At 39.7% G+C, this 13,081-nt stretch overlaps 1 protein-coding gene across 2 annotated transcripts in view; it reads right to left on the bottom strand.

Annotated features, from left to right (window-relative positions):
• Window positions 1-13,081, bottom strand: part of tmem8b (transmembrane protein 8B) — a 48,439-nt gene that overhangs the window by 18,728 nt on the left and 16,630 nt on the right. For both annotated transcript variants that reach the window (XM_077522545.1, XM_077522546.1), the window contains exons 6-8: window positions 9,939-10,327; window positions 1,613-1,709; window positions 1,389-1,512 (exon numbers count right to left, since the gene is read on the bottom strand). In XM_077522545.1, coding sequence (XP_077378671.1) covers window positions 1,389-1,512; window positions 1,613-1,709; window positions 9,939-10,327 — 610 coding nt within the window. The remainder of the gene's footprint in view (window positions 1-1,388; window positions 1,513-1,612; window positions 1,710-9,938; window positions 10,328-13,081) is intronic.

The following is a 13,081-nucleotide window of genomic DNA, read 5'->3' as shown; positions in this document are numbered from 1 at the left end:
AAAACATGTACGTATTGAATTTCTTTCAAAGCGCGACCTTACATTTGACACCATAAAATAGAGCCTTGTTCCTTATCCTCAGCGTGCGCCAGAGGCAATGTAAGAAAACGTGGCTCAAAATGAGAGGGAGCGGACGTCCTGAGTTTACTGAATTATTAAACTTGGTAAACAATCTATATTTAGATGGCGGTTAAGACGTATCGAATGTTTGTGTTTTTTTTTTGTTTTGTTTTTTTAATTGTCATGCGGTAATAGACAACAAATATTGTCTAGTCGTGGTTGCTTGTGGGGAAATTGAGGCCAAGCCAAAGAACTGATTACATGCTGTTAAATATTCATGAGCATCAGTCAACACCTGGTTGCAAACATTTTGCACTTGTAAATAACAGTCAAGAGGAAGATTGAAAGTTGACAAGTTCTGAATTCGAATCTCGCCTCCGGCCCACTTACGCTGACCTTCCACATTTGAAAAATACATTTTAGCGTCATTTGAGACTGTAAATTGTGGTCCAGCGTTGTGACTGGTTGTGTCTATATTGCTAGTTGACCTTCGCAAGTCCTGCAACGATCAATTCAATTGAACGATGGCTCTGTGTGCTTTAGAAAGAGGTAGGCCACTCACCCTTATTTCTTGTTTCTCATTATAGCTTAGATAAGTCGTGTTTTGCATTTAAACTCTCAAAAGCGGTATTAAAATCACAGCTGTAAAATATTTGGGTAAATCAAAACAGCATTTTTTTCAATTGAAAACAATATATTTTATTTTTAAACAAAATATAGAATATTTGCTACACAACAAACATGTTACTTTTAATGAATAAATAAATGTTAGCTTTCTTCTTCTGTTTCAATTCATCTTAGTAAGTTACAATGTCCCATCATTTGAAAGCTTTTTTTTTTTTTTTTTAAACACACCCATTAGCCACTCATGTTGTCCTTGGGGCTAACTAGTACCCGGTCACCATTTAAAAAAATATTTTTTATATATATTGTGGTCTGTTTAGATGTCCACTCACACTTACCTGTGACAGTCAGTAATATCGGTTATTACTTTGACTTTTTAAAACTATAGTAAACTGTCAAAACTGTAATGGGCCCATCCCTAGTAGGCAAACAGCTCCAGAATGCTGTGTTGTATCTACTTATATATAACTTTTCAAACAGCTTTAAGGTTTTTGTTTTTTTTTATATTTATTTGCAATAATTTTGACCTGTAGACATTTTTAAGACATGAAAAAGCACTTAAATTTAACAGACAATCCGCTTTAATGGATGACCAATCCACCCGATTAGTCCGTTAATACAAGCTTCCACCGTACTTCATTAATACTGGAAAAAAATGTCTGAAATTAAAGACTTGAAAACATTCAATTTATAACCGGTCTTACCCGTGTTGAGTGGCACATCGAGAGCGCAGACTGAGGTACCATGTTCCTGTCTGAGGGTAAGGAATCCTGAGTTTGGTGATATTAGTGGAGGTGTTGACAGAGAGGAAAAACCCGGCAACAGATTCTACAACAGAGCAAAACAAAGACAATTGTAGCCAACGCAGTCATGCTATACAAACTTGATGGCATTTGAAGGGACTGCTGATTGGCTGAATTTGCCGTACCTGATTCACATTTCAGTGACGAGTTGTGCCAAAGGAAGAGCGGCATCCCGTGAGTCAGGCAGCCATGCACGGAGACATTCTTGCCTTTAAGCGTCGACTGTAATACACAAAGATGAGAATGCATTAGTAGAATGGGGGGAAAGGGGTATCTTCACTCCTTCACTATACAATTTTGCCCAAAAACAAAGAAAATACACATCACTGTCTGCTGCTGCAGAAGTCCGAAAAAGACAGAGTCGTCCTCACTCACTTCGACCGATTGTCGGCAAAACCGAAGTTTTTGGACATTGTTCCTATCAGGCAGGGTAAGAATGAATTTATATTACCTCATACTATCAATGTTTTGTTGGCATTAATAGTAAATAGTAAGTCAACAAACACGTGGACGGTTAGCTACCCGGAGCTATCTTTAGCCTTTAGCTAAAAACAACAATGGAGAACATTACCTGAGTGCAGGCATAGTTAACATGGCTCTCGCAAGATGAATTCTCGCGGTAATTGTGAGTTCACAAACTCCGGAGAATACATCTTGTACTTCTCCCGCAGGTAACCACCATTCCAAACCGCTGGTGGTTCGGGACAATCACAGACATTGTGTTTGGGGCCGGGATATACAACTGTGACGAAACCAGGAAGCTAGCGCCAACACAGGGGATAACAAAACAAACCCAACATGGACGAATGGATGCTACAATTAATTCTGTTCTCGCAGAAATACTCACCGTTTCCTTGTTGAATGTTGAACAGCGAGAGGCGCTTCGTGCATTTCTAGCTGGTAAGGTGTTGGTGCTTTTCCCCCCTTCAACAAGAACGAACACGAAATTTTCACCCGTGGCTGTGATTGGTTAAAACAAACGGGTAGAACGTTGCATCGTCCAATCAGCTCGAATTATTGTACAGAATGTCCCGCCTTTTCCCGAAGAAATTACTGCGGCGAGGTACCAGATGGCTATTGCCAGGTTAAGACGTAGTAGTTTCTGGTAATTTTGGAAGGATTCAACTGGTCGTGTGTGTGGTCTTCCACAAAGTTTGATCCAGCGCAGACATTTTTCGTAGTTGTTTGAGGGTTTAGGGAATGGAATAAAATGGACAGTGACTCTCTTACATAAGCCGCGACTACAGCATTGAACCATTTTTATTGATTTTTTTTTCTTGGCTTTGGATAACCACACAATGCACCACTGGGAGCTGGATTGCTTTGTTTGTCCGTACCAAAATGCACATGCCGACTCAGACATGACGTCTTGCGTCTTGATTGGTTTAGTAGGTCACACGGGCGTAGTTTACGGTAAGGTCAATTTGGCCGGGACTTCCAGTACATGCAACCGTTAATAGATGACAAGTGGTGTGGATAATAACGGCTAGTAAACAGATTCCAATGTCCTTGCGGCTTATCTTCGCAGTAAATAAATTTGTAGCGAGATGAGTCATTTCTTGCCAATCACCTTTTAGTTGGAAAAGAAAATGCAGCATAGCGTATGTATGGTTAAGCGGGGACCGTGTTGATGAATGAAAGGAGCCGGCAGACATTTTGCCAGGTGCTTCCCGGAGTCACCATCTGGCCCACAATCTCTCGATAGAACGACTCAATCAAACCCAATTTCAGAACCGGGCCCGTAATGAGTCCTGCACCTCCCTTGATTACACTTGCGCTTCCCTCCCAAAGCAACAAAGTGCAAACTCCGCTCAGAAAGTTCAGACTTAAATTGCACTTTTCAGACAACTTTTGGTGACAGCAACCTACAAAAAAAAAAAAAAAAGTCTTACTAGCTTCAGGGGTCCTCTGTTGTGTTCGCGCGCGAGTGTTTCCGCGCAGCCTCGAGGGGGCAACTGCCAGATAACGAAGCACTCTGCGTTTACAGCATCTTTGATTTCACATTTTAAAGAGAATATAAAGCCACACAGACTGAACTTACAGATCAGTAAAAGGACCACATTGGAAAGGAGATGAGCGCACTTTCTTGGTCTCAAGGACGGCTCTCGTCTATGTGCGGTCAAACTTGTGGCCGGGAAGATGTTGCGGCAAACAAATAAATCACTCAGGTGCCTTGAGATACGAGAGGCACACGATTGGTTTTGTCCATCCAAGTGTGACAGCATTGACAAAAATCAGAAAGTCACATTTGAAGTTAACAGCTACAGTTCAGTAGACAGTGTCATGTTGTAAAATTGGAATCAGGGTGTGCAAAATGGGGGTTAGAGGGGGCATCCACAAGTCGCCTGTCTGTAAAATATTTTGAATTGGCAACAAAATGTCTTTGGACAGACACGAGTATCAACCGAAAAATTTTCAGTAACCCACACCAATCTCCCAACCTATAATCGTTTCTGAGGGACAAGTGGTCATCAACACCCCCATGAGATGACACATGCCCATCTACTGCAATGGCATCAGCTTCCGTCTCGTGTTCACTCAATTTAAGAGTATTTAGGTAACTTGAAGATAAAGACAGTGTCAATAGAATTTAAGGTAACTACAATGAGTATTTCATGGATTTTAAAAGTATTGAGGTAACTTTAAGAGATGGTTTCAGTACATTTAAGGCTGAGTATTTAGATAACTTGTAGGGACTCAGGAGTATTGCAGTAGAATTTAAGGTAATTTGTATGTCATAGTTCAGTAAATTTAAGAGCTTTAGACAACTTTTAGGGAGTATTTCATGTATTTTAAGAGTATTTAAATAACTTTAAGGGGGTATTTTAATCAACGTAAGAGACCTTTAAGGAAGTACTAGAAGATTTAAGAGTATACAGGTAACTTGTAGACAGTATTCATTTAGTATATTTAAGAGTATGTAGTGAACTTTAAGGATGTACTTTAGTAGATTTAAGAGTATTCAGATAACGGGTAGGGAGTATTTTCGAAAATTCAGTATTTAGGTAATTTAGTGAGTACTTAAGTAAAATTGAGAGTATTTGGGTAGTGTTTAAAGGAGTATTTCATGGGTCTTAAGCGTATTTAGAAAACTTTAAGGGGGTATTTCAATCAATTTAAGTATTTAAAACACTTTTAGGAGTTTAAAAAAAACTTTAGTAGTTTACTAGATTTAAGACTATTCAAGTAACTTGTAGGGAGTATTTCAGTATTTTAGTGAACTTTAAGGAAGTACTTGAGTAAATTTAAGAGTATTCAGGTAACTTGTAGGTATTTCAGAAAATTTTGTATTTAGATCATTAAGCGGGTATTTCTGTAAAATTAAGAGTATTAAAGTAACATTTAGGGAGTATTTCAGTATAATTAAGAGTATTTAGGTAAATTTTATGGAATATTTCAGTAAATACAGGAGTATTAAGGTAACTTTCAGGTAGTATTTCAGTAAATTTAAGAGTATCTATTCAACTTTTAGGAAGTATTTGATGAAATCCAGGAGTGTTTAGGGCACAATGTATATGGAACCTTGGGCCTACGAAACTGTAGTTTAAAGTTGGTCATTATGGTGGTAGCATGTATATTTTTGAGTTGGTGCTTAGTGTAAAAAGTCTGGGCAATTGTGTACTGTGTTTGAAAGACACAATCGTCTCATTTCTTATGACGGGCATGTTCCTGCTTTGCTTTAATCTACACAGCTGTCTGCATTTGTAACGTTTGTCATATTTGTCTGCTTTGTTTGTATTCACGGGCGTTTGTAAAGTAACATTTCTGTGAACATTTGCCTCAGTAATCCATTTACCGGTGCCGGATCCATTCGGCGAACGGCTGAGCGGCGATTTAATCAGCCGTCCTCTGACAGCAAGCCGCTTGATAAATGCCAGTTGATATCACTTCTCTTTTATTTGCTGCCTTTTGGTGGCGAGCATGCGCCGCAGAGGCCGTCAACTGATGCAAGAAGGAGGAGGAAGTTGGCTGCATGCGCGGCGGCAAACAACCACCCCTGCACATTCCACTACCCAAACTCATTAAAATAAACCTTCATTTGGCTCCTTAATGTACACGCATTCCCGTCGATGTGATTTGCAAGAGGAGGGAGGGGAAAAAAAACAACAGCTAAATTGGCTTTTGCAAGACTTTCACCAATTTGTGTTGACTCAGTTCAACACCTTCTACTAAATAAGTTTCTCAAAGGAGGAGCATCACTGATTAAAAAAACAGGGTGATGTACAAAAGCTAATAAGACATACAGAGTGCCAAGGACTAACTCATTACAGCGCACATAAGCCTGACTTCAAGAAAACTTTGAAAATTGGATCTAAAGAGATTAAATGGATGAGTAGGGGCAAAAAAAAAAAGTCATGTTGCATCCGCTTTCGCCGTCTTTTGTTAAGAGTGACGCAATGCAGACAAGATGTTCTCGTTTTGTGGCTGCAAATCTGCCAGAGTTCCCCCCAATGGAACCTTGTGACAAGCAAGTGACACTTCATGACTTGTGGGGGGAAAATGTGTCTATAAAATAATAAAGCGTGACAGCCCCTCACAAGGTTTCATCACGTCCACAAGTTCCGTTACACACGTGTGGATATTGTGGGCATGTGGGAGGGGCTGGGGAGCATTTGAGGAGAACAAAAAAGTAGAACGGGGGGTTAGCATTAGCGTCTGTCCGTGAGGTGACAGTAATCACCGTCACTCCACGACATCAGTCAATAAACCATCCGATGAATTATTCAGTCCATTAATCTCATTTCCTGGAGAGGAAGCGGGAGGAAAAGGCGCATGTGCCTGTTTGCTTTTCTTGCCGCGCGCTTAGATGAGATGATCAATTTCAGCCGCGCGAGTTCCTTGACTGGAGATGAAAGACGTGTTTGCATATCACACAATGCGGAAGGAACAGAAGGGAAACAAACGGCATCCAGGTAAGAATTTCCAGTCTGCGTGATACACCTGTTGGAGCCAGTGGGAAAAACTGGCTATGTTCGACAACACTTATTTTCAGACCAGACTGGTATTCACTCTTTTGAATATTCACACGTAATGAGTACCGAAACATCTTGTACTTTTAAATATCATTTGTCTCAATAACAAAATATAATGCACATAAACCTTTTTTTTCTGATGATCATGATGATGATTTGCCAATGTGTTCAAACTGGTGCACAATAGCGCCATCTACTGCTGAGGAGGACTTACTTGATGTCATATTTTGTTTTTTTTGTACCCAGTACCCAAAATGAAATAAGTGCCTAGTAAAACCTACCATCATGATTCCATTAAATAGAACGTAAAGAATGAAACAATTTTTGGCGTAATTTTTGCTTCAATTCATTGCACATTGTGCTGTTCTTACTGGTGTACATGCCTTGACCACTAGGGGCAGCAGTATATAATACAGACAAAAATATCTGTACATGGAGACATGTCTGAATGTGCACCCTACTGCCTATATAGTGTGAGGGGTCACGCCATTTTGTAGTGGCATCTGAATGTCCAGGGAGTGAAAATGTAGGGCACTCGAAATTACCCTCAACCGGTTTGATATAGACCACAATGAAAAAAAAAAAAATTGTGAGAATGAAAAAAACATCGCGCAAGCGAAAGAATCAAAGCGATGTATATTAGAAATATATACTACATAAATAATTCATTTGTTTTAGTTTAAAATATGTACAACAGAGGAAATAAAGTACAGTTTTAGAACATTTTCATTCACAACAAATAGTCGTAGATTTATGCGCCGGTGCGTCATGACATGTACGGTGATCACGTGATATGCAACAAGGATAAAGTAGTGAGGATAAAGTAGTGAGCTTTATCGTAGTCTAAGAGTATAATTGCCTCTTTGAACATTTACAGCAAACAAGAAAAAGAACAACAAACTGTGACAGTAATGTAAAAATGACAGACAATCATGCTATTAGGCTAACGTTACGTTCATGTAGCTTGACAGTCAACTGCGGATGGCTAAAAAACTTAAAGCAAAAGATTTTTGGAAGAAATTTTTAGGGGAAAGAGTCCACTTTAATTCTAATACGGCACTGTCACTGAATGTCATTAAAATGCGCAGGTGTACCTGACGTGTGTAAACAGTAAACCTTAAAGCTACTTAAAAGCTCAAACGACTTGTGTTTGCCGCGCACAAAGATATAAAATGGCATCCATCTATCAATCCGCCAAGAAGAGAGGAGGAGGGCATATTGTGCCGGCTTACATTTGAAGGGAACAGTCCAAAGTTTTCAGCTGGGATTGGATGTGTCATCCACTTGTTATTTCAACACTGACTGACTGCTTTCTATTAAAAAGTCCATCTGGCAGCTCCCCAGCTTGCGTCTCCCCGCAGACCTCCCGAGTCACTGCAGGTGCATTGTTAATGCCATTACCGGCTGAAGGACAACTTAACAAAGACATATCCGACTCCTCCTGACAGATTCTTTATGCATTTTACCCCGTCTAGTCTGCAGTGTCACAATTTGAAAGCGACTCGACTATTGCAGCTCCAAACAGAATTTAATCGACATTCAGTATTGAACACTTTGAACTCGGTATGGGCATCATAATTAACGGATCGTTAACAACTGTATCGATTGTGTAGAGTTGACTCCGAAAACATGCACGGTAGGAAAACTCAATGTCATGATCCTTGTGTGGGTGGGAGGAAGCATATCTGATGTATGCAAAATGCAAAGTATGAACTTAAGATGCTGTACGACATTGACCTGAAGTGACTTTACATCTCTACCTCAAGCATGTCATGGAAGTTTGTATAAATTTCTGTCAACAGTGTAAAAATGAAACCTCCCACACGATGTGACAAGGTGGCTCTGTGGCGCAATGGACTTCTAGCTGTGTAATGCTGTAGTAATTCAAAGGTTGTGGGTTCAAGTCCCACCGGAGTCAATCTTTTGGTATGGTGAGTTAAAGCTGAATAACTTCATGTGGTTGTCGAAAGAGAGGTCAATTCATGCACTTAACTCATAGTTGTACTAGGAAGCGACCAAAGTGTAAATTAAATTTGTGAGTTAATGTACTCAATTAAATTCTTATTTTTCTTAAAGATGAATGAACACCTGTAGTTGTTGACGAGTCGACTAGCTCTGAAAGAAAAGAAGGGACCAATGTAAAATGATAATAAAAATTGTGTATCTTTAACGAAAATAAACATTTAGCTGTGGTCTGCTAGTGACAATTTAACTGCCAAATGAAAATATTGTCAAGGGAAGAATTTATTTGCAGAACATGAAAAATGTTTAAAATGACCAAATAAGGTCATTTTCTATCCATTTTCTGCTTTTTGTTCTTTTGCTTTTTGTTTCTGCTGTTCTATGTAAATTCTGAGTATAAGCTGTCCATTATCAGTAAATATAGATTATATTTATGAATACGCTCTTCTGCGAATTTTAATTGATTAAAAAAAATATTAATGAGTTGAGTTGAGTCAACTTTACTTTCATTATGTGTTGACCAAAAAAAAAAATCTGAAGTCTCGCTAATGTAAGTTTGGGTAGTGATGTTCTTAAACAAATTTTATATTCCGGTGGGTACCACCTCAAAAAACATAGCGCTCTCCAAGTACCACCATAATGATCAACAATAATATACAGTTGTGTAGTTCATTTTTTTTAAATTCCCAAAAAATTCAAAAATATATATTTTTTTTTTATTTTCGTTCAAAGTGTGGGTGCTGAACTACAGCACACGGGGCTCCACTGTACTCTTAAATTTATGAAGAACTACCTAAAAGTTACCTAAATACCCCAAAAATCTCCAAAAGTCTCTTAAATACTATACTAGAATTTACAGAAATTTTGTAGATCTAATTCAGTCATTTCTTCACGTACCACTTGAGGGAGGCAGCGTACCACCAGTGGTACTCGTACCACACTTTGAGAAACACTGTTTTATTCAATACACAGCAGTAATTGAATTCATCTCAAATCATTACAGTACACAATTTCTTGACCGTTATTATTGTTCTGCAAATAAAGTCATAAGTGAGGTAAAATCGGGATAGGACTAGATAAGCAGTTGCTTCATCCGATTCCATTTCGAACAGTAAGTCTTTTCTTTTGTAAATGAGTTTATTTGAAGTCATTATTATTTATGGAGAACGAAAACAGTGAAATTTCATGCTTGTTTTGTGGAATAACTTAAATGTCTTTGTTTATTCTTTGTTTTTGACACAATTGTTAAATTACACTCTTTTGTTTTATTGTCATTTTAAATATTCAAAATAAAAGTTGGAGGAAAAAATGATTAACAGATTTTCCAAAATGGGTCAAATGTTAGTTTTTGTTAGAGCTCCGATTGTCACCATAAAATACTCACAAATTTCATATTCTGTTATTCCAATTGCAAATGTGTATGATTAATAAACTAAAAGAAGGAGTGCGAGAATTGTCTTAACAGTCATTTTCCCCTCAATATGTTTTCATATAAAATCAACACAGAAACACTCACCATGTTGAGCTTGAGCTCCATGTTGAGAACGCCGCCGCTGTCTAAAACGGGCATGAGGTTGATGGCGAACACGGCCGCTCTGTCAGGCGGGATGGAAATGTTTGGCCCGAAGAAGACGTAGAAGTGCACTGAGAACGTGTCCAGCTCGTTGCGAAGGGTCGGGCGGATGGGCCAGCACTTGTTGGTGTCGGTTGGGGGTGCCAGGTAGACCACGCTGTCCCCTGAGGCGTGCAGGCGAGTGGCGTTGTACCACGGGCCCCCCGGGGCCGCCGCTGCCGCCGCCAGGCTGTCGGACAAGGAGAGCGCCATCGCCGTGCCGAACGACTGCGGCATGTTCATGGACGAGCTGGCCGGGGGCTGCCCCTTGGATGCGTTGGACTTGGTGCAGTCTAAAGAGGACAGAAGGGATTCAAACACCTGATGAATGATTTCATTGAAAGTCAATTTGACTCAAAACAGAATTTATATGGTGCCACTCTAAACAGAGTAAATTTTACTCAAAGTATTTTATTAGAGATTATTCACTCAGAAATTTTAAGTCAATTTTGCAAGGAGAGATTTTGACTAAATGTTACTAGTTTATTTAAAAAATAAAAAATTAAAAAAATCACTCAAGGGTTGAGGGATAAATCCACAACTTCAGGTTGGGTGACAACCAATCTACTCCCTGAGCCATGCCGCTGCTACTGTGTGTTAGTATACCGCTCATGTCAGCTGGAATCTTTGTACCGCCGTCGTTTTTGGTCTCCTTTTGGATATTAGCAAACAGTAGCAGTGGCATAGCTCAGGTGGTAGAGAGGCAGTCTCCCAAGCTGAGGGTAGTGAGTTCGTTCCTCAACCCTTGTGTAACTTTGTTTTTTTTAAATGAACTAGTAAAATGAACTCAAAAGATTTCCTTCTCAAATTTACTTAGAATATCTAAGACAAAATAGCTTTACTCGTTTTTTTTTTAAGTTTTTAGTATATATATATATATATATATATATATATATATATATATATATATATATATATATATATATATATATATATATAGATATATATATCCATCCATTTTCTTGACCGCTTATTCCTCACAAGGGTCGCGGGGGCTGCTGGCGCCTATCTCAGCTGGCTCTGGGCAGTAGGCGGGGGACACCCTGGACTGGTTGCCAACCCATCGCAGGGCACACAGAGACGAACAACCATCCACACCTAGTGACAATTCGGAGCGCCCAATTAACCTGCCATGCATGTCTTTGGAATGTGGGAGGAGACCGGAGTACCCGGAGAAGACCCACGCGGGCACGGGGAGAACATGCAAACTCCACCCAGGAAGGTCCGAGCCTGGACTCGAACCGGAGACCTCAGAACTGGGAAGCAGACGTGCTAACCACTAGACTACCGCATATATATATATTTTTTTTATTTTTTTTATTTTTTTGTGAAGGGATAGGCCAATTCTATTGTACAAAGAGAAAATACTTTGAATATTTGAATAAAATTTACTCTGAACATGTTGCTCTCTTCCATGTGTAAATTTTACTCCTTTTCGAGTGGGACCAAATAGACTCACTTTAGAGTAAAATTTACTCTACATAATTTACTGTGTGTATATCGTGAAGTGAGTTGACTTAAGTTTACTACCAAATGTCAGCTTGTATCCCGAAAAATGTACAAGTCGGGTCACACCGATCACAAAGCACCACTGTATTTTTTTATTTTTTTATAGTAAAGTCATGAGGTTTGCTAATGTTTTGCAACTTCCGGAGTGTTCCATGCCAGTTGACTTGAGGCGCCGTGGTAGGCGGGAGAGTGGAGGCGGGGGTGGTAATCCATAGCAAGTCCTACACAAACAGGCAATAACATCCCGGGTTATTGTACTTGCAGTATTAAGGCGCGCTTTGCAGAAAAGAGTCGTTTGCAGATCATCCCCTTCGGCGGGCTTCTACTATGTAAACAGGAAGCTTTTTAATGAGACAGAGATTCACAGTAATTGCGAGCAGTGCGCTTTCACTGAGCACAAAGCGAGCCATTGCAAAAAATGGTCGGTCGTGGACGGCAACAATCAAACAGCAGACGTTACCCAGGGGGAAAAAAATTGCTAAGGTTGTTGAAGCCCTGCCTGCTTTGAACAAATGTTGTCTATGCATGGCTTTAAGTCGTTTGTTCAGGCGGCTGAAACATAAAACACTTAAATGTTACATATTTTTGGCTTCGGTCATTATAAATAAAAGACACAGAACCAAATCTAGTGTGTATATGTGAGCGGCTATAAACAGGAGGGGGTTGCGTAAAAAGCTCCATACTATTCATAATCCAAACATTTGGCTCACACACATCTCAAAAGCCATCAAATCAACTCTCTTCAATGCCAAATTCTCTACTGAGGCCACAACCTGCGTGGAATGTGCTGCAAAAACAACAATAATAAATAATAAAGAGCAGCCTCGTTTCACCACTTCCTGTTAGGAAAAGTGTAAGCACTCCAACAATACGCTGGATGATCCTGAAGGGTTCTTCAATTTAAGCCCACAAAAGGTCAAGTAAGATCAGGCCGGTCCAGCAGGGAAAAGACATACTGTGAATAATTAGTGCCGGAGTTGCCATGGTGACAAGGTGCACTGTAGTACAATGTGGAAGAGAGGGAGGGAAACGGACTTCCCGCAGACTTCTCAGCCCCCCCACAGGGCTGCAAGCGCGCAACATCTCTGCTCTTTGTAAGATAAAAACAACATGTAGCACTTTTAGTGAGGAACCAAGTATTGAAGACCCCCCACCCCCCCTTTTTTGGGGGGGGGGGAACAAACCATTCAGGAAAGAGCCCCCTAATAGGCCCACTGGGTCTGGATGCTTTTTTGGAGTTTGGTTGGGAAAAAACTGAAAGCCAAACCAAACAATTTTTTGTTACAATTTGCCAGCATCTACTTTGGCTTATGCCACAGTTATGGCCACTAAAGGTTTATAGAAACAAACAAGAGCAGCATTTGAAAATAATGAGGATGATAAATAATAAACACTATTTGAGCTGAGAATAGTCACAATGTTAATAATTAATGTGTATTTATGCCCTGTTGGGAACTTTATATTGACTCGCTGTTTTGTTTTGCTTTTTGGGGGTTTTTTTTTGCTCTTTGGAGGGGGACTTGGTGGGCACCCAAAAA

This window comes from Festucalex cinctus, chromosome 5 (assembly GCF_051991245.1).
Source record: "Festucalex cinctus isolate MCC-2025b chromosome 5, RoL_Fcin_1.0, whole genome shotgun sequence".
Taxonomy (NCBI): domain Eukaryota; kingdom Metazoa; phylum Chordata; class Actinopteri; order Syngnathiformes; family Syngnathidae; genus Festucalex; species Festucalex cinctus.
The sequence above is the reverse complement of the archived record's forward strand: the minus strand, read 5'-3'. Positions and strand labels throughout refer to the sequence as shown.